Below are 24,627 nucleotides of genomic sequence, written 5' to 3' on the forward strand. Positions count from 1 at the left end.
TGTTTGGAGGAAGCTGAGGCCATCCCACGGGAGAGATGGAGGAGGTGGGTGGGGTGGTGGGAACAGAAGAGGTGCTGCAGGAGTGGGGAAGCGGGAGGAGAAAAAGGGAGGGGGAAAAAAAGAAAAAGAAAAAGAAAAAAAGGAAAGAAGTAAAATTGCCCGGTTCTCGGTACAGATAAGCGAGGCAGGGCTGGGAGCGATTTCGGGGCCCGCGGCGGGCTCCTGCTCTTCCCGCCCGCCCCGCTCCCTCAGGCAGGGCCGCGGCGCTTCCCCGCGCGGCCCCCAGAGGGCGCCCCCGCTCCCCGGCGGGGCGCTGCGGCGGCCGCTGCCGAGCGCGGCCCGGCCCGGCCCGGCTTCCCCCCCCCCTCCCCCGGCCCGGCCCGGCTTCCCTCCTTCCTTCCCTCCCTCCCTCCCTCCCCCGGCCCGTCCTCCCGCCCCCGGCCCGGCCCGTCCTCCCGCCCGCGGCCCGCGCCGCCGCTCCCGCCACCGCCTCCCGCGGCCCCCGCCCCCATGGCCGCCGCGGCTGCACGTCCGGGCTGGCAGGCTGCGGGCGGCAGCGCCCGTAACAAGTGAGGCGCCGCAGTCCTTCCTCCGGCGGGTGCTTGCGGCGCTGCCCCGCGCCTGCCGGGAAGGAGGCAGAGCCGCCCGCTCCCCGCCTTGCACCGCTCCGGCTTTTGCTACGCGCGCACCGTTGCTTTTTTTCCCCCCTAATTTTTATTTTTATTTTTATTTTTTTTTTTTGTACTTCGCACGGCGTTGGGCATGGAGCCGCCGCGACTCTTTTGATGCACGCCGGACGGCTTTTTTTTGGCAGGTTTTTTCTCTGTATGGTTTTCCAGCGGTGGGAGGACCCTTCCCCATCCTTCCCCGTCTCCTTGAGTTAGTTCCCTGCACGCTCGGGAGCCTCGGAGCCTCCTGGACTGAATGCAACTTTTTTTCCTCCCTCCGCACCCCTTCCCCCTTTGCTGATCCCTGTCAGCAGGGACTGGAAAAAAAAAAACCCCAACCAAACCCAAACCCCGGCGAGGAGGAGGAGGAGGAGGAAGGGGCTGTGCGTGCATGTGTGGTTGCTGCTGGTGCTCAGGACCCGAATCTGTAGGTGTGTGTTGAAATATGGAGAATAGTCTTGGATGTGTTTGGGTACCAAAGCTGGCTTTTCTCCTCTTCGGGTTTACGCTGGCGAGCCTGCATCCTCGAGTCTCCGGTAAGTCAGTTCTGCCTTATTTGCCTTTGCGCTCCGGGGCGAGGGTGATTTTTTTTTTTTATTTTCTCCGCATCCCAAAACAATGTGCCCGTTTCTCTTGTGCTAATGGACTTTTCTCCCCCTCTGCGAGCACGGTTTGGTTTTTTTGGGGGGGGTTTTGGTGGTGGTGTTGCTCGCCTAGTGCGAGCTTTTTGCATCACTTCCCACAGATGGGAAGGGGGAACCGGGGTTAGAAGCGCCTCGTGTAGCTTTGGAGAGAAAGGGCAGCCCTGGAAAGAAGGAAATCCATGGAAAATAAAGGAGAAATGTGGCAGGAGGTGGCATAATAGGTGTGCGAGTGTGGGTGCAGTGGCGGTGGTAGGGTTAGTTCCCGTTCTCTTTTGCACCTGATCCCGCTTGCGGTTGGATATATTCGCCTGTAGCTTGTGCTGAAACCAAGGGAAGGGGTTGCCTTTTCTGGGTAAAGGAATAAAAGCAGCGGATGAGTTAGCGAGGCAGAAAGCGCCGTTATCTGCAAAGCATCTTCCAACTCTCTTAGGCTGCGATTCTTTGGGGCTGCACCTCTCTCGCCGCGCTTGGCAGGCACATTTTCTAATTAAAAATGGCAAAGCCAGTTGTGTGTGGAAGCGGGGTAGGGGAGGGACGGAGGGAACTGCCACAGCGATGCTGTGGGGCTGCTTGTGCGGGAGGTAGGGAAGGGCTTGGCGGTACACAGATCTCTTGAGTCAAAAAGAAAGAGAAGAGAAATGGGAGTGTGAGCTAAGAAGTGTTAGGAACTAAGAAAGTGCAGCTTTGATTTGCAGGAGGCTCGGGCTGGGAGTGTATGGTGGAGGGAGATGCGTGCAAGGAAATACTATTCCCCGGTGCTCATTTAATTTTCTCCAAAAGCAAACGAGGAACACTTCAATAGGAGAAACCTTGGGAAGGGGGAAGTCTGGAAAATACAAAAAAGGGCTCCGAGCATGAGTCTGTGCACCTAGCTTTCGCAGCAGCGACGGAGGAACAATGGGAACCAACTCCCCACGCCACGCACACCAGCACTAAAGCAGGGTTTCGCGATGGGGAAAGTGCTGCGTACGAAGCGTTTTGCAAAAAGATCCTCGGTGTCTTCTGGCAGAGCTCGGGTTCTCGGCTGTACGCAAACGGCAATCGCCCACGGACGTGGCGTTTCGTTTACACAAACGGGTGTAGCTTTTGATTGTCCTGATTTTGGGGAGTTAGCAAGTAAACTGGAAGATGCTTCTCTGGCAAGCCAGGAGGTTTATTTTGCCTGTGCCTGTGTGCGCGCTTGTGCACGCGTGTCCCCAGCATTGTCCTCCGCAATTACTTGTGTGGAAGGTGGGACCCAGGCAGTGGGAGCAGGGTAGTGAATAGGTGTCTCTTGCCTTTCCAGCTTAAAGGCTGGGAGATGGGAGACACGACAGCGAGCCTCCTTCCTCAAAGGTGATTGACTTGCAGGCTCCTTTGCTGCCGAAGGAGGGGATGGAGTGAGAGCCCCTGTGTGTGAGTGCCCGAGGAGGGAAGGAAGCCGTGTGCTGTGTCAGGGGCCAGACATGCTGCGAACCCGTTGCTCCCACAGCATCGGTATTGTTTTGTGGTACGTGGAAGAAACAGGCTGTTTTCCAGCTGCACGTATTGGTTGTGCATTTCACACCCCATCTATGATACACAGGTGTTTATCGCACTGATTTTGAAGGTGGCATCTTTGCGTTGCACCCAATTCCTTGTGTTGCGTTTCACAAGCTGCAAACGGGCAAAGTTTTCCCAGCGTCGCAGCCCCGGGGGCCGTCGTGAGTTTGTGCTTTCCTGAGCATCCCTGTCGCCATCCCAAGTCAGCCGACAAAACCGAATAAAGCAGGTCTTGCCCCTCTCGGGCAAGGCTGTGGCCTCTGCTCGCTCGCCGTGGCATTTCCACTCCACCCGCGAGCTGGCGCGCTGTGGGCAGGAGGTGCGGGCAGGAGGTGCGGGCAGCGTGCTGTGCCTGGCACGGTCCCCGCGCAGCAGGGCACGGGCAGGCCGCGAGCGCTGCCAACAAAGGGCTCCCGGAGGTGCTGCACAATGGGGCCGGCTCCTCTCTTGCTCCCTGCCCAGAGCCCGGAGCTTGGCGTGGGCGTGCAGGGGTGCGTTCAAAACTTTGGTACCGAAGGGTAGCGGCGCGTCCACGCGCGGACAGGGACAGGCTGCTTCTGTGCCGGAGTCAAGTCCTGCGCCTGTCGCTTGCCATTGTGCGTGAGGGGGAAAACATTTTGGGGGATGAGACAAAAAGTACAGCAGAACATCAGACTTTTCCTGGTTAAAAACGTGGATATGTGGACGGAAGAACCAGATGATGGGCAGTGTTTGCCATTTTGGAAAGAGGCCATGGAAAGCATGTTCCTGATAAAGGCAGATGTAAATTATGTAGTGTTTCACCATTATGGTGCTGTATGGTTTATTCTATGTATGTATTAAAGTAACCACAAAATACCTTCCCCCCCCCCCTTTTTTTTTTAATCTGTAGGTGGGAATTTAACTCAATCTCCAAGGTTTTTTGTGAATGGCTTCCGTGTTTGGCGTCTTTGACTCCCACTAGATCTTGGTGAGAAATTTAGTATTAGTGCAGCACGTCAGAGCCCGGCGATGTCTGGGTACTATGGCAATCACTTCTGTGAGTGGTGCAGTATAAATCACCAGTGACCTGTCACAGCATCCATTTCACATGGGCTGCAGTTGCCCTCTGTGTTACGAGGTGTGTGAGCCCCCACGTGTATTATGGGAGCAGCGTAACCTCCGTGCCTTCACAAAAGTATTTTTAAAAGTGGAAATGAGCTTACTTGAGGACGAGCAATTTACATTTGAGTCGTCGTCTTCTTTCTATAGTTTCTTGAATATTTTTGTATACAGCTCTTCTTGTTTTATGTCGTTTTGTCCTCACTCCCCCCTTCTCCACGTCTGTATGGATACAAGACCAGCGCTGGCTTCAAATACGCAGTCAGAAATGTTTGTTTTCGATGAGATTATGCCAAGTGTAACGATGTCCAGATTTCACACTTAGTTCATTTATCTTTGACTGCTACTCCCTTGTCCTTCCTAACAACAAAACTTGGTGCGAAAGGTCTATTCCAGGGCCCAAGACATGGCAGTGCCATCAAGGTATTCTCCTTGTATTTCTCTGTTGGTCTGAAACCTTCTTGGATTCCCTGTTTTACGCTGGGACAGTAAGGTCTTTGGGGCAGGACTGTAAGGGCTTTGCTGTGCAGATTCACAGCAGGGTCATGGTCCGCAGTGAGGGCTTCCAGGATCAAAATGATTAATAACTAACATCTACGCTTCTTAAACTTAGAGAAGAAAACCTGTGGGACTGCTCTTTCCAGATGCAACTTGTAATCCAGGCAAGTTCTTCACATCGTTTGACTGAGCTTAAGTTCAGAGTCAGTGCGCTGACCTTACTGTTTGCATTTCCCTGGAGCAGCCTGGGTGGAGATGGAGGAGCAAGTGCCGCCTTCTCCCAACCCACCCAGGCTTTCACTCTACCACCAAGGAAGTGAAGAGCCTTGTTTTGCATCCCTGTCCTGTCTCATATTTTGACTGGCAAAAGACGGTGCTGTAGGTGGGCTGGTATTTCCCGGCAGCCTGCTGTTTAGCACCATCCTGCAATAATCTGGGTTCTGCCTGAGCTCGGTCCCTGAAGCGTGTGTTGCATGTGACGCCTGGGTTGGCCTCTTCTAATGGGAGGCTGCTGTCAATCCAGTGTCGTGACAGCTAAAATAACTCTTTCAGAGTCATTCATCAGATGCTCAGCACACGGATTCTCCACCAGCTGTCCTTTAGAGGGCCGGTACTGATTTTTTAAATGTTATTTTTAGGAGATAAAGTAATGCTAGAAAACTGAGTGTTTCCTATGTGCTACTTGTGTGGCATATCCAGCCGCAAGGATAAAACTCTGCAATGGGTTTGCACCTCCGTTCTTGGTGGAAAAGGTTGTTGTAGAGACTTCAGCAAATGTGCTACTGTGAGTAAGCTGTGAAAGAAGTTTGCCCTTTCCTGGTATTTTAACATCTTACCAGACTAAAGCTCGCCGGTTCCCCTCCGTGCTAGGCTAAGAGAAGGCTTAGCTGTGCTGCTGTGCAGGTGTAGGGACGCTCAGACTCGAAGGCTATACATAAGCCAACAGGTAGGTTCTTGCTTCAGGTTTGCTATTGCAAATCCCTTGATGGATGCGATTTACAGAAGTTAGTCACTTTGTGTATTGAACGAAGTGGTTGTGAAAGAAGCTGACACTCAAAGAGAGGACCACGTTTTCACATGCCTAATTTTCTCTTCTGCTGAAATGCAGATCTGTAACAGCGTGAGTCAGTGCAGCCAGTCTCTTTGTTGTAATACAAATAGATGTAAATTTCTTAAAATGTTGGCCTTGCCTGAATAAAAAGTATACTGACAAATTCCACTGAGGCTTTCATGATTAATTAACTAAAGGCAAAAAAATTCACTTGCTCTGTTAAAATTATCCCTTGGGTGAAACATTGACCTAAATTTTTTATTGCCATTGGAATCCAAGGTAAACACGCTGGCCCTGTCCTCGTTTCCCTTACATCCATCTCACCGCAGCCGCCGTGCCGCGGGCTGGGCAGAGGTGCTCCTGCCCGGGAGCGAGAGCATCGGCTCGGGAGGCGGCACCCAAGTCTGCAGGGTGCAGAGCGGTCCCCGCTCCTCTAGAAGCCATCTGCCACCAGGTGCTGTTTGCTATTCCCGGAGTCTCTGAACACCCTTACTTTTAATTTGCCCAAGGGAATTCCTTTCTCCATGCTGGCCCGAAAATTTGTCTGCCAAAAAATAGGTGCCACAACGTTCCTCATCCGAACTGTGAGGTTGTGCCGGAGGCAGAGCTGAGCTCAGATGGTTTGCAGGGAGCTGGCTTCGGTACCGGTGTTTATGCCATTTTCTCTCCGGCTCCCTGGTGAATGTTTCTGATGTTCACTTTAAAGAATTTCTTCTCAAATGTTTGTTGTGGGGATGGCTTAAATTGTTACTGGTTCTGGTCCTTGGGAAATAAATCTACTTTATGTGGCCATTACCTAGCTCCTCCTCCCCATCCCCTTCTATAAACTTCACAGTCTTTCTTACCGCTTTTGCTGTTGAAAAGCAACTATGGTCCTCTCTGCAAGATAAAGGGTGCTTGATGCTTGGGAATCTTTTTTTAATACGGGCGGAGTGGCTCTGGCATTGGAGATTTGCTGCTTTGGGTCTTCTGCACAGCCTCCTGTAAGGAAAACTATCAAACTATGGAAAATGATGACTGAAAGTGAAGTGTATCTCCTGATTTCTGACAGTAAATTCACTGGTAAAATAGAGTGTATTATTCCTGAAAGATAACACATCAGATAATTGTAAACCTAGCAGAATTGTTTCTTTCTGACAACGTTTCTCAATTTCAGTGTTGATGTGAAGGGCTACAGCTAAATTGGGCTAATGACAGAACATTTCGCTCGAGAGTTTGGAGACGTCTGCACTATAAAGGAAACGGAATTCTCGGAGAGGCACGATAAACGCACAGTTAAATGTCTCAATTTCTGTCTCGGTTGATGGCAGTCATTTGTCGATGGTAATGCCAATATGTGCTGTAATTTTATAAATGCTCTGAAGTATTCAAAATACATTGAAAACTACTCTAAATTGCTGCCCAAAGTTTCAGCAAAATATTGGTTGTCAAACAGAGAAGCTGAAGGAATAGGATCTTCTTGGAAATCACATTACTGGCTGAAAACTGGGTATTTTTGTGCCCTGCAAAGTAGAGTTTAAAACCGGGAGACTACTGATGTTTTGATGATTTTGTTTAGTTTTATGGTGCTTCATGAACAATCGGATTCGCTGGTTTGATCATGTGCACTGAGCCCATGGTCATGCTTTCCCAGGCTCGAGGGCTCACAAGGTGCCTCCTCTCCCGGCTTGGAATCAGAAGGTGAACAACAACCAACTTTGCTTTGATATCAACCAACAAAGCTTTGATATCAATTTCGTCTGTCTTGGGAAACTGCATCCTGACCAGCCAAGAAGTTGGACTCATTGAAACAAATATTCACTGTCATTCTCTTCTGGGGTCTTACAGCAAGAACAACGGGTGACAAAAATAGGTAAAGTGTAAAATAAAGATACTGGAAATGACACAGAATAATTCCTGCTCTGTGCACGTAGCTTCCTGGACAGTGGAACAACCCCCAGCCACCAACGCGGGTGTTTATGAAAACATTTGTTTTAGTTGGAGGGGGTAGGGTAGTTGGACGCTTAATGTTGACACTGTTACGAAACGCAGAATTTATCCGAATCACAGAGGTGGGGCTTGCACAACATGGATGAACCGTGGGATGAGGATGTACTGTGGGAGGTGAGGCTGCTCGTTGAGGAGTGGATGGAGAGCTGTATAAATTGCAGGGTTATGACTCTTTTGAGAGGCTCCGTAGATTAGCTGGGCTAAGGTCAGCTCTTCAATCACCAGAAGAGCTCTGCAATGAATGACGGTCTCCTAGTTCATATTTTTATCATTTATATATAATAATAGTTTCATAGCCTGGTGTCCACATTCTGTATACCCTACCAGTCAATGGGGGCTTCAGATGTTGTGCTGGCAGGGACCGTGTTTGTCCTGCACAGGTGAGGAGCTACATTTCTGTATTTCTAAGTTGCCTTTGCTTATTGCTTTCCTTTTTTCCTCTCAGTATCATACCTCTGTTCTTGTCTCCTATTTCTCAAGTTTTTCTTTACTCCCACCACATACCTTCCGCCATCTCCACAGTTGCCCGATGCTTGAGCAACTCTCAGTGCAGCACTGCAGGTACGGAGTGTTTTGGTAGAAGCAGCAGCAAGGTTACTCTTGGGTATGGGTAGTTTCTACAATGAAAGATTAAGAAAGTAGAGAGATTATGGCATTATAAATTGAGCTAAAGCTAACTATTATTTTGCAGTTCCCTGCGTGCTCTTGGGTACACTGAGTAGAGAGAGATTGTCATAAAAAATAGCGGCACAAAGTTTGTATCGTCCGCCTGGCTGGTCACAGATGTGAGTCCCAAGGGAAAGCAACTGAGGAGAAGTCCTTACTTGAGTGGTCCTGTACATGATACACTTGTGCACGTGCTTGAGATCTTGCGGCCAGGATTGGAACAGATAACGTTTCCGCTAAAAGAGGAATCATTTGCTCATTTAGTCTGTTCTACATATGGACAGTCCATATAACTTCACCTGTTTACCTTGCAGCGCTGTGATGGGCTGGAGAACTTTCTCCCTTGGCATAGCTAATTATGTTCACTGGGTTGCTTTTGGCTTGCTTGTTTTTCCTTTGTTTCTCATTTGAGTTTGCTTGGCTTCACTTTCTTGCCACTGGTTCTTGCTGTGCCTTTCCCCACTAAATTAACAGTGAATTCTCCCTGAGAAGGTATGAAGTACAGTGAAGGCACATCTTGATATCCTTTCTGACAAGCTGAACAGATTGATGCTGGATGGATGCTCCGGCGCTGCCCTGAAGGGCCAGGCAGCCTGATCTGCCTGTGCTGCTGCCTGCGCAGCCGGAGCCCGTACCCGTCCCTGGCCCATCCCACACCGAGAGCTGTGCTGCCGGCAGGAGCAATCCTGGTGAGCCAGAGGCGGTTGCTGTTGGCATAGCTGAACGCCAACCTTGTAAATACTTTTTTTAGGGGCTTAGTCCAGGTTCCTTGTCCCTTTTTCTTGGAGTATGTTTTGAGGAGGAACGTACAAGTGCCCAGCAGCCAAATCTGGTTCAGCAAATCTGAGAGATCTTGGTTCAAAAAGCATCTGAAGGCTCGTGCCTACGTTAACGGTGTGACCTGCAGCTAAACTGGTGGGCATTTCTGTCTGGCTGTCAAGCTCTGAGAGCAGTAATTAGACGAAACATGACAGCTCTGGACAAGGTCAATTGATGTAATTGCATGAAGTGTTTCTTTCTAAAGGCAGGACTCCCCAAAGCGTTGCAATTAAAAGCCGAAGGTTGCTTCCCTAGGAGTGGAGTTGACTTATGAGCAAGTAGTGGACTATCTTGGGGCTGGCAGCAGGTATCGAGCAGAGCTGGGTGGTTCATCCTTAGCTCACAGCTACCCAAAAGGGCTCGTTCGGCACAGAGTTCATGCATGAACCTCCTTCCTCCTGAGTCTTTCTCCGACGCTCTTCCCCTTACTAGCCAAAGACTAAAAAGGATTTTAAAAGCATTCTTTGGAGTTTCTGTCCACAATACTCATTCTTTTTTTCCTTTCAGAAGCATCAGGGGAAAAAGAAAGACATTTTAAAAGGCTCTGAGGGGCCTTCATCCATATTCCCTTCCCTTTTTTTTTTTTTTCTTCTTCTCTGCCTTCTGATGCTCAGAAGAGGAAAAAAGCCCTTAAAACTTTCCCTCTGCTCTTCCGTGGTGCTGAAGACACACAACAGACTGCGGTCGTGGTGAGACCCAAATGCCCCAGCCTGTTGACAGCTGAAGCAGCAGTGCGTTTTCTTGCTCGGGTTGAGGTTTTGATCGTTGTTCTCTTGGTGGCAGGCGCTCGTGCCAGATCCCAGGGAAGGACCGATGCAACTTTTCTGTAGGACTGTAATGAGTAATCATGGTTTTGGCTGGAGTTTGTGCTGAACCACCTGCAGAACGGCCTGAGCGAGGGCCGTGGAGGAGGGTGGTCCGGCAGAAGGAGGTGTGTATTTCAGGAGACGGGTGTAGGTGGCATTTCACGTATTTAATTTCATATGGTTGCAGTGATGTGGGGTTTTCCCCGTATTCATCAAATTCTGTAAACTTCGTACTCCTTTGCCAAATGTTGCGGTGCTTGTGTTTCTCTTATCCAAAGTGAAAATCCTTTTTCCTAGTTTGTCCCTCCTTTATTGTATTATAGATGCTGCTGAACGTGCTATTGGCGTGACTGGTTATCCTAATATCCTACATGATATTTATAAATTTGGCAAAAAGGCCCACGATCCCCCATACTGCTTTGGAATGAAGCTTCCTACATGGTTTTCTGCTCAGAAGATTGAAAAGGTTTAGATGAATTATTGAAGAGGAGTCTGTCATACGTATGAAAGTAGTTAACGATCTTAGATTTAGACTTTGCTGTTAAAAAAAGGATATTGGGATTTTTATGTATTTATTTACGGGGCTCCAGACCTGTTTATTTTCCCTGGACACAATGAATACTGTGTCCTCCCTTGCGAGAAACAGCGTGAAGCAAGTTAAAAAATTAACTGAATCTGACAGCTCTTGTTTTACCGTTCATGATTAGGAGAATGCAAAAGGGAGACGGCTTCATACTGCTGGATAACATCAGAATAGCTTTTTTTCAGCGTCCACAGAGATTTAGAAAGGTAGAAATCTTCAGTGCCTGTGACAGAGATGCCAAAAGGGGCTGATATTTCCCATGGTCCAAGTGTTGATAGGACATTTAGACATTTAGCAAACCAGCAGCGTAAGGAGGCTTAGAAAAAGGTATTTAATGCACAAGATTTTAAAGTGCTGTAGACTGAGGGTGTTGTACGTGCAAAGGCTTTTTGCAAAAATCAGATGGTTTTATGTGTTTAGGTTTCTGATGCTAATTGGTTTTGACGTTAAAAGTAAGGGGATACTCAGTTTGTGGAAATTAAAACAACTGTGTGGTTTGGAATAGCAGATATGCGTTACAAGAAATATGTTTGGTTCTGGTGGAGACTGTTACACATGGCAGTTTGCTGTGATCTTCCTCTCACACAAACGTTATTCATTCTTTGTTTTCATTAATCTGAAATAAAGGTCATCTGGATGAAAGATTCAGGAGAAAACTGGGTAAACAGCTGTATTTCCATACTGCCCACACAATTCTCTAAGCCCACGGTAATGGAGAATAAATCAGATTTTTTTTTAATCCATCAAATTTTAATGATTTAAACAATTATAAAAAGAGAGAGAAAGGTTGTTTCAATACATTAGGCCAGATTCTCAACCTGAATAAATCTTTATTGGCTTCCGCGGAGACACCTTCACAGCAACAAAATCCTCCTAACACAATTTGTTGTTGATCATTTGCATTCCTTATATGCTCATGTAGACGCTGATTCTCTGCAACCAAATAGCTTTGCTATAGCAGGTGTATTGATATTAAAAGGGTTGTTAACATCTCTCCAGAGGGGGATATTCTGTTACCAGTAACTCTATCAAGCTTTTCCATCTGTGTGGGGCGTTTGTCAGAAGCTGGTGTTCTGTTATTAAAAGTATTAGTTATCTCTTGATTTGTGTCTAATTGAATTACATCATTAATAGAACTCAATTACAATCAATGGAAAATGATATCACCGCAAGGACAGTGGCCACTCGAGGTTGTGAGTAATGCTTTGTGCTCAACCAACCAGTCACAAATGGGGCAGCACCATGACACTCTTAATGAGCAAATTTTCCGATCCTGACCGAGGGGAGGTTTCCTACTTAAATGGGCGCGCTGGCTTGGAGCCACCCAAATCCCTTGGCACCGTCGCTTCATTGCAAATTGTTTTTTGTGAATCAAGTATGAAACGGTTTTAATCTCAAACATGCAACAAGATAATACTCTGTTGTTTGGTTTGTTGTGGTGTGGTTTTTTTTTTTTCCCCCTGATGCTCCTTATATAAGCTTAATCTGTCTTTATCGCAAATTCTTGAAGTACTGGGGAGTGTGGCCATCGACGAAGAATCACAGGGGGCATCCCTGCGCGTGCCCAGTCCGGGCTGTTGGTGTTGTGTTGTTACTCACCTTATTCCTCCTTTTTATATCAGAGCTCGCAAAACATCCCAGGAATGATGAGTGCATCCGTCAATAACTACCAAACTAGCTAGCTTTCCACGAGACACCAAACCCATGAGATTCAGGAGAACAAGCTTGAATCCAAACAGAGGGAAACGGGAGCAAAGTCCACAGTGGAAGTATCAGAGCGGTGGGTTTCCAGGTTTTTGCTGAGTCTGCGCAAATGAGGTGTAGACTCTTGCTTGGTTGTTTAATTTGCTGCCCACCAGAGATGGACACCACCTACTGCTGGTGGCAGCGAGACCTCTGGCTGCGGCAGAAGTGCGCAAGAAAGATACTACAGTGACAATACAGAACAAACAAGGTTATCCATCACCCATGAAACTCAGAGAGCTGTACCGTCAGGAGTATGTTATAGCAGAACCCTGGCCTATATTATACCATTAATTTTTTTTAAAGTAATACTCTTGACAGGTTTTAATGGGAAATTCCACTTACAAATCAATGGTGTGATTCAGTCCTGTATTTATTAACACATTCCTCAGATTGCAGATGAGTGAAACTACCTGAGTACAATTCAAATGGCCCTTAAATGTGGAGTGTGAGAGTATTCGAGTGTCTGATAATTTATATTGCCAGGCTCTGTCTCAGTAAATGAGATCTGTCTCTGTGCATTAATATGCCAAATACCTGATAGCAATAACTATTTCATTAGTTCTGATTGTTCCTGACATCTCCTACATCGCCAGGAGTTTCCCTGCATCACCCTTTGCTGGGCTCCAGGCTTTGCCACGAAATGCTCTGTTCCCATATGGTAGGTAAATGGGTTGTGTCAGAAATAAGTAAACCTTTATACAAGGTCAGTCTGGGTCATTGCATGACTGAAAAAAAACCATCAAAAAATGCGGTCAGACACTGCTGGAGCTGGGGTTAACTTTCCCTCTTTTCTCAGTCAGCTAAATGAATGCCGATGCAGAGGTTACCATCCCAAGTGCTTCTCCTTGGCTGAGCTGTAGAGCTAAAGGTCCCATGGTCCTTCCCATGAGTACACCTGATGCTGAGGCCAGGCCCCTTTGAGGTATAAGTTTTTCTCTAATTTTCTATTAGGTTTTCAATCATACCAGTTCTAAAATCTCATTTTCCCAGACTGCTCTGTGATGCTGCCGCGGCCTTTTAAGTGTTCCATTGCTGCTTCTCCACAAAGTTAAATGAGGATGGGGAAGTGCTTGTCACAGTTAAGGCTCAACAACTGCAGGCACCTATGAAGGATGGTAAAACGCTTTGAGATTCCTGTAGTAAAAGGGTACGACACTAATGTATGGCTGTCATAAAATGCTGATCGTCCTAACGCTAGTAAGCTCCAAATGAGACTAGAGTTAGCCTGACAATAAATTAGATTTTAAAAGGTAATTCAGTGAATGTATGATGAAAATTTGGCCTCTTAGTATACGATCTGTCAGCAACTTACCTGAATTTGTTTCTCATTTTTTTGTAGAACGTTTCTCGATAGTGTATACATTACTCTGTAATATAAAAAAGTGAGCAGCTAACGGTTTCTAAAATCCATCCCTAGGAATAGCCTATTTGGCTCCTGGGAAGAAGTTGGTCTTTTAAAATTATAATTGGTAAACATTTTCCCCAAAATCTTTGGTAGATGCCTCCCAAAACTGTCTGAAAAAAACATATTCCTTCTTTGTGGTCATTAGTCTTAAAATGGTAAGGGCTGGTTAAGTGCTGAAGGCCTTCCCTCGCCCCTCTGTTACTACATCAAATACATTCCTGGCATTTGCAGCCCTGATAAGTTGAAGAGGGGATGAAAAATAGCCCTCTGTGTTCCTTTGAGGGGCAACAAGTGACTTCTCAGCATTGCTCGTAGTGTCTTTTTCCTGCTCGTTGATGGCCTTCCTGAGCAGATGCGCGGTAACCTCGCACGAAATCAAAATGGCAAGTCAACAGGCAAATAACAAAACTGGGGGTAAGTATCAACTATTGCTTCACGGTTCATACTTCAGGAATAACCATAATGTTTCCAGCCCAGGACTTGGGACTAATTGTCAGTTAGTCTTGACTAATTGTCAACTGTTGGGACTAGAAGGGCTACAGCTAATGAATGCATCCTGTCCTCTGCTTCTATCTTCTTGTAAATCCTGCTTTGTGCTTTTTTTTTTTTTTTTGTCCTGCGGTAGTTTTGTTCGTCATGACAGAAAGTTGATTTAAGTGAAGGAGAAGGGAGTAGGACAATACAGCACACGACAGCGCTGCGCTCAACGTGTGCTGCAAAGCCCGGTGAAGGCTGGACTCTGGATCCAGCCCAGCAGGTCTAAATGCTACAACGGCTTTTTCGTGTCTTGTAGCTTTAGACTTCCGTTTGGTATATATCCTTAAAGACATAACAAATCCGCATCTGATATCTAGAGGAGAAAACTCCTTAAATGATCACAAAAGAGGCAGGTTGGAGGAAAGGGCCGTTGCAGTCCTATTAGCATCGGCCCTTGCAGGTGCCTAGCTGCTATCTTCTGCTCGTATGCCCACAGTTAAAACAGCTGCCAGATTTGGAATCAGAAAGGAATTTTGCTCTCATGGTCAGATTATCAGGCACTGGTTTTCCCCCTGTTCCTGTAGAGTAGGGTCTGCTGGGCTTCCTAGCATCTTGTGCGACATTCTGGGACATCAGTATCCCCACGTCTCCTCTGGTAGTTACAGCTTCTGGTCTTTATGAGGTCTTAAGAAGGGTGCCTGCAAGTATTTTGGGGGTTCACGGCACGTGGTGAAGCTCTGTGGACCTTTGTGCGTCCATTGTGTAGCTCTTCTGTGGAGGGGGCTTGATGACCCTGGTTGTCCCCTTCCATCCAAAGCCCCAGGCGGGATCGTTCCTTCTACAGGTTTGGTCAAATTGGAGCCCTGCCTGCTGGGACCCCCCTGCTGGGAGTGATACCCGGTGGGAAAGAATCTCTTTTAACTTCACATTCCTGGAAGCTTGTCGTTGAAGGCATAGTAACGTATGTTAATCTGGGGAGAAAAATAGTCACCTCTAGGTGGTGAATTGTCTGACCTGCCTTGATGTCTATCTGGGGATAATGGTAACCTTCACAAGGTACCTACTTCATTCCTCCGTAATTGAAATTCATTTCTATAACTGTGTAGTATTAAGAAAACCTTAACATCAGTATTAAAAAAGACACTGACTTTTTCAGCCTTGTGCAAATGATTTCTAATGTGGGCCTGATATTGAATTAACAAAGCGACCTTTGTGGCATTTACCTAGAGCACAGAGCACGGGCAAACGAGAAAACGGAGCCGCCGTAATTAGGGGCACTGCAGACAGCAAGGCTCTTTTATCAAAGCTTGCCTTGGAGCATCGCATGCCTCAAGCAAGAATCTATAAGTGGAAGCAGAGGCAAGGAAATGCTTATTATCAGAGGGTTAGGGCAGATCCTCTTGAAACTTTGGTGTCTACTAGATCACGCTAAGGAAAAGGAGCTGAAAGTCGACAAACTCTCCTGTACGTTAGAAAAGAGCAAAAAGCAATTTCCCCTGTCAGTGTTTTCAAGTCATTCCTGCAAGACTGCTGAGAGTGACCTGTTTGCTTCGAGAAGGTCGTGCTCCTCATTTCAGGTAGTGAATCAGGGAATTTTCTTTCTTTTTTTCAGGAAAGACTTCATAAGTATTCTTTAATAACAGATTATTTACTTATTTTATTCTTTTTGTAACAAATTAAATGTAAAATAAACAGAAATATACTTTCTGCCGAACTGGACCAGGACATATCCCTCATGCCAACGTCTAAAGTGAGACAACTTACTCCCGATCTTACCGCGGTAAGCAGTGAGCGTGGATCGTAACGAAGACGGTGTATGAAGATTAAAACATAAACACGCCCACTTTCTCTCTTCTCTTCATCACTGAAAGGAAAAGTAGTATTTGAGCGAGTCGTAGCTGTCGGTGCCCGTATCCTCGTGGTGTGTGCTGCCTTTCTCCAGCTGTTAGCAGCTCTCCCGGGCTGATGTGGATGGGCGGCAGTGGAAGGCCAGGGCGTAGAGCAAAGCCAACAGAGGCACTCGGGGTCTTTGGCTTCTCCCAACCCTGGAAGGTGGCCTCACCCTGCGAGGAGTACGTTGCAGGCTATTTCTCATACTCCTAGTGTGCAGCACACTGGCATTTAGTGTGTTAGGAAACCGGTTGTTTTCATGACCGGATGGAATAAATGGACATTTGGATGACTCTGCACTTAAGCACATTTAAAAAAACCCCCAAAAAACTCTTCAGCCTACTGTATAGATAAGTGCATAATTGTTTGCCGTACGCTGAAGCTCCGTGTTGATCTTAAAACAGCTTGTAATGATTCAGAAAACGCTTGTTTTCTGTTAAGACCAAATGACATACCAAAATATCTATTCCTCTTCTGAGAACGAATCGGGTAGGGCAGATCAGCTTCACCGGCATTATCCAGGAATGGCCGCTGAGATTAACGGAGTGATGGGCACCCGGGCACCCGATTAGACAAAATCCTGCTTTAATTCCTGGCGTTCGTTAGGGACCTGACAGTCCCTTCAGAGCGCGTGGGCAGCGTTTCGCCGTCTGATGACTTCTGCGGATGCTGTGCACGTGTGGACGGGGGATGAAACGTAGTCCTATGAACAGAGGTGGGTTGGATTCCGTATACGGTGAGTTTGTACGTATGCGGTAGGTAGGTTTGCGTGTGCATTGCTGCACTTGCATGTATTTTTGTATCTCAGATATACCTGGGTGTATTCGTATAGATACGCATATGCATGCGTACATATGTGCACATACATGTATATAACGTACGCGCATACACGTATATCTACAGTGAGAGAGAAAACACAAGTTCTTAGTAGACTATAGTTAGAAAAGCAAACCAGCTTGCTAGAAGAGTTGAAAGAAAAATTGCAAGTGCGCACTGCTGTGTTAATTACTTTTTTCCTTTAGAATTGTGATCTAACATTTAAAAAAAACCAAGCTAGAAAGATTTGACTTGAACTGAAGGTTTCAGTTATTATCCGTAGGGGTAAAATAGTCATAATATTATTTGGTCTTCTGAGAATCAGAAGTTCAATACCAGATTAAACACATCCTAGCAATCTTTTGCCACTGTACAAGGATGTTAATTTTGTAAACTGGAATAGTAGCGTGCGTTGAAAGCCATAGAGGCGGCACTCTCTCTCCGCCCTGTCGTGGTTTAGCCCCAGCTGGCAGCTAAGCCCACCCAGCCGCTCGCTCACTCCCCCACGCTGGGATGGAAGAGAAAATCGGAAGGGTAAAAGGGAGAAAACTGGTGGGTTGAGATAAAGACAGTTTAATAGGGAAAGCAAAAGCCACGCACACAAGCAAAGCAAAGCAAGGAATTCCTTCACTCCTTCCCACGGGCAGGCAGGTGCTCAGCCATCTCCAGGACAGCAGGGCTCCAGCACGCACAACGGGGACTTGGGAAGACAAACGCCATCGCTCCGAATGTGCCCCCTTCCTTCTTCTTCCCCAGCTTTATATACTGAGCATGAGGCCATAAGGTATGGAATAGCCCTTTGGGCAGTTGGGCTCAGCTGTCCCGGCCGTGTCCCCTCCCAGCTCCTCGTGTCCCCCCCAGCCCACTCGCTGGTGGGGTGGGGTGAGGAGCAGAAAAGGCCTTGACTGTGTGTCAGCACTGCTCAGCAGGAACTAACACATCCCTGTGTTATCAACGCTGTTTCCAGCACAAATCCAAACCCCAGCCCCATCCTAGCTACTATGAAGAAAATTAACTCTATCCCGGCCAAAACCAGCACGCTCCCACAGAGAATTAGAGAATTTCACGTAGTTTTGATCTATCATGTAAATTAGGCCTGCAAAGCGGTGTGCTACGTCTTCAGGAAAAGAGGAGACAGTAATCATGAGACCATGTAGCGTGACGGTGCAGGGTTTTCTGTTGTTCTTTTGTTGCTGGGGAGGGGATGGAATTACAAATACTGAATATTGGGTTTGCACTCATGCAAAAGTATGGCTTTGTGAGCTAAGTAGAACAAACATAAGCATACACGGATTTTCACTGAAAGATGTAGTGCTTTATTACAATATTGTATATTCATGCTCAGTGCATGGATTCATTAAAAATATTTTTTAAGTAGAAATTTTAACGTCTTCTGTAAGTTATAGTAATTAACAGTACCAAGGGAGAGATTTTATAGGGATAAATCAGAACCATGACTTCATGCCAACTTTTGCCCCCCTGGGGTTTTCTATTTTCACTTCCAAACAGCGATAAATTATGCATTCTACATACAATTAATGTGTTTTTAATGAACAATTAGAAAATTGCTGTGGGATGAAATTAGTGTGAGGTAAACTTTGACTTTTAAAGGAAAAACTGCCCTCTGCGTTTATACACGTGCCAAACTTTTTCTGTACGCGTTTTATTGTCTTTGCAATCTCTTTCAATGTTTTTCCTTGCGTCTGGACCTCTGTAAAAGCTGCTTCTGATGTGATAGGAAAAAAGCTGTTGATGTTTTGAGGTTTCCTCTGTTGGAGTGGACTTTGGGCACAGGCTGGAAAAAGTACCTTGGAAAAGCAGAATCTGTTGTTCCCTCCTGGTCCTGCAAATCAGTAGTCACCTTGACCCAAAGTGGTCGCACACGTAGAAATGCTGGGACGGGAATCGGGTGCACGAGGCGTAAATTCTGCACCGTGATAAATCCCTGTCACGGCAGCGATCTCGGCCGAGGTTGAATTGGGATTAGGAACTGGGCTTTAGGCTTGATAGACACTTGCGGAGATTTCAGCTTCCGTCTAACATGGATTTATTCTCTTTGATAGAATTTTGATTCCGACTGACTTTTTGTAGAAATTGGAATAATTTTCTCACACCTGTATTTCAGGAGATGATTGGCTTTACATGAGCAAAGAAGGTGAATGTGGAGAGGGGAAGGAGAAATACTGATTTGTAATGCATTAAGCCTGAGCTTTACATACATAATTTGGCTCCCGTGTTTTGTGATGGAAATGCCTGTCTCGCAAGAGTGTTTGGTTGTAGACGTTCAGTGTTTTCTAGATTGAAATGGGTGACGGGTGGGTTTAACGTGTGGTTAATATTCAGCCTGACAGTGGAATCGCTGTAAGATGAAAATCTTTTCCCATTATACTGCCCTGTAACCGTGAGGTTTTGGTTCGCACAACAGCGGGGCCAGGTTTTCAAGCACTTACCGTTCAGTTTGGACTTAAATTTCTTAAGTAGTTCAACAGTCTAAAGTTCTGGTGCTTACACGGTGAAACAAAGACACAAAATCTCTCTTGTTCGTGAGCAAATTAAGCACTCGCTTAAATCCCGTTGTGCCCAACCCAAATCCTGCACAGGTATAAAAGCTTAAGCGAACGTCCCTGTGCAGCACGTGAGCTGTCGGAGTGCCTGTGTGTGGTTAGCTGATCCGTGCCACGGTCGGGGATGCCGGCTGCTATTCAGGCTTATGTTGCAGTAAACTTTTGCAATGCTGTGTCTTCCCGCTTCTTCGTGAGGACCTAAAGGTGCTTTCTTACGCCATAGAAGCTGGTGTGCAAGTCAGCGTTTCCACCAGATTTAGTTTTGAGTAATTGGAAGGACGGAATAATTGATTGGTTATGTTTCTATTTCTGGGTTGCTCATTATTTTAAAGTGAAGTACTGTAAATGGGCAATCAATATCAGACTAAAGGTACATGACATCACCTTCTGTAACTGCGGATTTCTCTTCCTTTCTTTTGTCATTTTGTGAAGTGAAAGGACGGGAAAACTACAGTGGAGTGTCTGCTGTGACCAAACCTCTAGAAAATATCCTCTCTTGGCATGAAGCCCCCTCAATGTGCTGGGATCTTTCCAAGAATGCTAAGAAGTCCTTTGGCAAACTTTCTTGAAAGGATTCAAGTAAGCGGAGACCACATTGTCCACATTGGTTTCATCTTAACTGTTGAGCTCAGAGGCTCTTTTTCGATCACGTTTGACCGAGGGGTTCAACTGCCAGGGAAATGGGGTGTTTCAGACCCATAGATGGTTATGAAGAGCCGCTCAAGGAGAGGCAGCAATGCCTGTATGCTTCCTGGGAAACAGAAGGAGACCCGAAATCGAGACACCGAGCCGGACTCCGAGACTTTGGCTGCTGCCAGATGTGTCTGTATTGGAGAAAGAGTGGGAATAACATCATTCAGTGCAGTTGTGCTCTGTCCCCGTGAAGGGGCTGTTTTAACGTGGTATCAGCCTCAGAACAGAGCTGGGCTTCCAGCTCTCGCTTGTCCTTTGCTTTGCAGAAGACCTGGAGTTGGTTCCTGCCGTTGCTGTCCCACCGCCAACACCAGTGGTTTATTTAGTGATGAGACGAATCAGACATTTGTTGTGTAATTTTACAAAGTTAATCATGGTAACAGCTATATCCAAAATCCTTAAAAACAAGCCATTTTTAAGTCTTTTAAAAAACAGGACAACATGATCCTGTCCAGGGCCAGCCAGAACACAGTAAAAAAATTCTGCCAGCTCTTGTTGTCTCTAATCGAGAGCAATGATGTCTTCCTTCCCCCTCACACGGAGGATTTGCTGCAGCTCCCACTGGGCTGTTTGTATTAGAAATTAAATGCAGTCAGACCTGGTTAATCCCCGTCTTGCTCAGCCATATGCCTGGGTGACCAGATGCCCCATGCAGCAGACACGGTGAGGATGCGCTCTGTGCAGGACTGGACTCGCGGGGCCGAAGAAGCGCGATGTTTATGCCGGTTTCGATTAACTGGGCTGGGTGGAAATAGAGCAGAGTCTTCCCTGCTTTGTTACTGAATAAAGCAGGAAGGCTGTGGGTGTTTTGGTGTCAAGGCCTCTTCTGCGTTCGGCGACTTGGGTGCTTTGATGGCTTCTGCCTTGTATGAAAGGCAGGAGCGTGTTGGGGCTCTGAAGGACGGAGCGTGGTCGCTCGCACTGGTTCTGCCCCAGGATGACTTTTCATGTTATTTATGTTCCTTTTCTCCAGGGAAAAAAATAGCAGTAAGAACAGCAAAGACCGCATAAGAAATAATCTCTGTTTACTGTAAAACACCTCTTCTTGTATATACTCTTCATTTCTTTTAAGGCTAAAAGCACTTGGACAGAAGAACCCATGGAAGAAGGAAAGGGGGATTTAGTCAGCCTCTGTATGCCCTCGTGGGATAGATTTGCCACCAGCAGTATTTTCCACCCTGTGGAGGTGGGCAGGAGGCGGTGGTTCTGCCTGGGCTCTGCCGCTCGCTTTGCAGCAAGTGTTTCGCTTTTCCTTGATTCATCTTTCTTCAGCTCTGAAATTGGGGCGATCCCGTAGCGTTTATCTGAGATGGTGTCAATTGGGCAGATCCTGTATAATCTGATTGTGGCAGCAGGTAACGGTGAAAGCTCTTCCAGAAAAACTTAACAGGGCAGTTATTTCTAAGTGAGTCGTTGCACAAGATGCTTAGAAGACAGGGAAAGAATTGCATAAGGGAGGAAGTCAGAGAGAAACTGGAGAAGAGAGTCGGATGTCCAAATTAAATGCAACAGCAGTAATTTTTAACATGAAAAAACCAATTTATAGGAAGCTAGCGAAGTGAGAAGTGAGGTGAAATGGTGAGAAACAAGGCAAATTGCAAAGCACGAGGACACTGCCTATGGAATAGAAATGTGTAGGGTGGCCAGGCAGGTTAGAGGACCACTGCCTAAATGAGGAGGGATACCCTTGTGCTAATACGGTGGAAATGAGTGTGAATATGCAGACGTGCATCGCCCAGCGTAGGCATGGTACAGGGCAGAATAACAGGAACAGCTACGCGTGTTACACTGAAACTGTAACTCCCCCGATCTTAAATACAGTCCCTTGCACCCTTCTATTGCTACGCATTAAAGCGCATCCACATACGCTTTCGGATCGAATTCAAGGAAAACTTGTGAATCGTTTCAGCTGGGAAAAAATACATCGCCTCCATATTTCACTGTTGATTTTGGTTTTTTCCTTTTTTGTGCAAACCCCATCTTTGTCAACCTGATGTTTGTGTTTGCGTTCCAGACCCAACAAGGAATTATTTGCACATCTCTATCAAGAGGTCTCAATGACAGAACCTTTCTCTCCACCACCCACGCATATGTGTGCACGTGCGTATGCGCACTCCATATAGCACTGGATTTCCGAATACACATAACCCCTGTGTATTTCTTTTCAGTAGAATCAGTTGGATTCTTAAGATTTGTGCACTTTTGAGTACTTGAAAGTCGTATTTCAAATTTCTTAATTGAAACTTTGGGTTTCAATTAGTTGGAGGTTTTTCTGGTTAACACCCAGCTGAAAACAAGTGCTCAAAGCTGTTTGTCACTTGTTTCAATTTCTGGTAATTACAAATAAATTGAAAAGATTTAATGCAAATTTTGTTCTAAAAATTAATCACCCTCTACCAGAAGCCAAAACATGATGTTTTTTAAGAGTCCTGTTTTGAATCTTCAACCGTATGCATGCTGGGCTGCCGTGATAGATGAGCTCAGGGCTGTGCTGTGACTCCGAGCTCAGAGATCAAATGCTTGATGGATGCTCATACAAATGTCTGATGCCTAAATAACAAACTGAATAGCAAAAAGTTTGGAGTAGGACTTCCAGGAACGACCGGTCCCGTGGGAGAGTGGGGATGGTGGGATGTGAATTAATGATCAGTCCCTCGTGCTGTTTAAGTCAATGAAAAAAGCCAGGACTAACTGATGTTTTTGTCTTGTTTGTCCATACGGGGAAAGGATTTCTAGAGGAGCAGTAGATTTTGCAAATGAAAATCAGGATGCCTTTTCTAGCATTGCTGTCACTGATCATTAGAGGTAGGGAAGGATGCGCAGTAGGGATGCGTGGAAGGATGCGCCTTTGGTGCAGAGGTAAGACGATGGACGTTGTGTGTGGCGCTGGACACAATACCAGAAGCAGAAAATGCTTCTTGGGTTGGTGTTGCTGAAGGGCATTTATCTCACCAGAGAGCTGGCTGCACGTCCTCCTGTCCTCCCCCGGTCGTGGGAGGCTACGTTGGCTAGCATGGTTTATCCAAGAGCTGAATCCAACACAAAATCTTTATATTAAATACAGCATCAAGTGTACGGGCGTTTATCAAGCGTGGGCAGATGTGCCTTTTGTTGAGGACCATGAACATCGTATTCCTAACGTCAATGCCGGGCCAGCGCAGAGGCTGAATTATTTGTGCTCTTGCAGGGAGCTGCGAAGCTCTTCAGTGCTTTACTGCAGCATAAATCCTGTTATTACCCTGATTTACCTGTGCTCTTTGGAAATGTGAAAAATATTTTCCCACCGACAGGAATATTTTCCCCAAAGTTCCCTGTTTATTGATGGTCAGAAGCGAAAAGTAAGCGAAAAGTTCTTAGTGTGTGATAGAGAGGTCTGGGGAAAGGAATCTCAGAGGGGCTTGTGTGGTAAAACAGATCTAATAACTTTTCAAGGAGAAATGGCTTTGAGTTTGCTGCCGAGGATGGGAAAGGATCAGGTTTTGGAAGGGGAATCAGTGTTTGGCTTGTGATATCTGAGCTGGACAGATACCAATTGCTTGTTTGTTTGTGGGGATTTCTTGATCCAGCTGTTTGTTTTCTGTCGGTCTGAGAGCTGTTTTGGGAAGGGAAGGTTGCATCCGTGGGGCTTAACTGTGGGAGATTTTTATGTTCTTGGAAAGATTAAGGAGGCTTTTGAACAGTGTCCCTCAGTTGACTGGGATGCTTTGGCTTTTTTTCTTTTTTTTGCTTATGTTTTAAAAAAGGCTTGTCCTTGAAGCCAGAACACAGAAGGTAATATATTTCAGTAAATCAAGTGCATAATAAATAAATGCATGTAATTATTCCCACTTTACTTTTCTCATGAGTATTTGCTGTTCTCTCTTGCAAAGTTATGCCTTAGCCAGATGACATGGACGAGACACTAAACTATTTAAGGACACAGGTCCTGGGTGTTCCCCCATCCCAGTACTCTGCTCCAGTTGCCTTCGGCCTTCACCCGTGGGGATGTGGAGGGGGAGGACAGCCCCGTGCCCTTTGGGGAATGGCCTCAGTTTTCTTGTGAGCATCATTTTTTCAGTGTACGCTGTCCTCATACACAGGTTAGGATGGCCCAGGGTCAGCCAGCCTAGCTTGTGGTGTCTACCTGCTGTGGGAACACAGAGCCGGAGCCCGTCTGCCTCACTTGGGTATTTGACCTACCCCTAAATGCTAGGTGCCCAGAGAAGCAATCCTTCTAAAGCAAATGCCTAAGCTCCCTCTTTAGTCGCCGGAGAAAATGAGGTTACTTTAAAGACCTCCAGAGGAAAATGCTGTCTGTCAAGTTAGTGCCATGAGCTAGGCAGGCAGGCTGGCCCCGGGAGGTCTCGAAAGGCTTCAGGCTGCTGACTGCTTCAGTAGGCACCAACATTCAGATATGTGCTAGAGACCAAATTAGAGGGACTGGATTTCCCCGGCAGACTCTCTTCTGCCTCCTGTGCGGCCGGTGAAGGAAGATGGACCCCACCAGGACTCGCTAATGATCCGACGGCCCCTCTGAAGGGGTCCTTTGCTCTCCGTTAGCAGGAGGTGCAGGGCTGGTGAGCGGGCACCTCCGCTGGTGCCCAGTGCTGGGTGAACCATAAGGTCATGGTGAAACGTCTCACAAGCTGTTTAACTGAACCCGACGGAGAATAATCGCCAAGGCGGAGGATATGCGCTTCCCTATATGAATTACTGACGTATGTATGGGTAA

General features: G+C 46.6%; 1 protein-coding gene across 4 annotated transcripts in view; it reads left to right on the forward strand.

Annotated features, from left to right (window-relative positions):
• The first annotated feature begins 508 nt into the window (after positions 1-508).
• DCC (DCC netrin 1 receptor) overlaps positions 509-24,627 on the forward strand; it is a 620,811-nt gene continuing 596,692 nt past the window's right edge. For all 4 annotated transcript variants that reach the window (XM_075489027.1, XM_075489028.1, XM_075489029.1 and 1 more), the window contains exon 1: positions 509-1,204. In XM_075489027.1, coding sequence (XP_075345142.1) covers positions 1,114-1,204 — 91 coding nt within the window. In that variant the 5' untranslated portion in view covers positions 509-1,113. The remainder of the gene's footprint in view (positions 1,205-24,627) is intronic.

This window comes from Mycteria americana, assembly GCF_035582795.1.
Source record: "Mycteria americana isolate JAX WOST 10 ecotype Jacksonville Zoo and Gardens chromosome Z unlocalized genomic scaffold, USCA_MyAme_1.0 Scaffold_30, whole genome shotgun sequence".
In the NCBI taxonomy this organism is placed as follows: Eukaryota; Metazoa; Chordata; class Aves; order Ciconiiformes; family Ciconiidae; genus Mycteria; species Mycteria americana.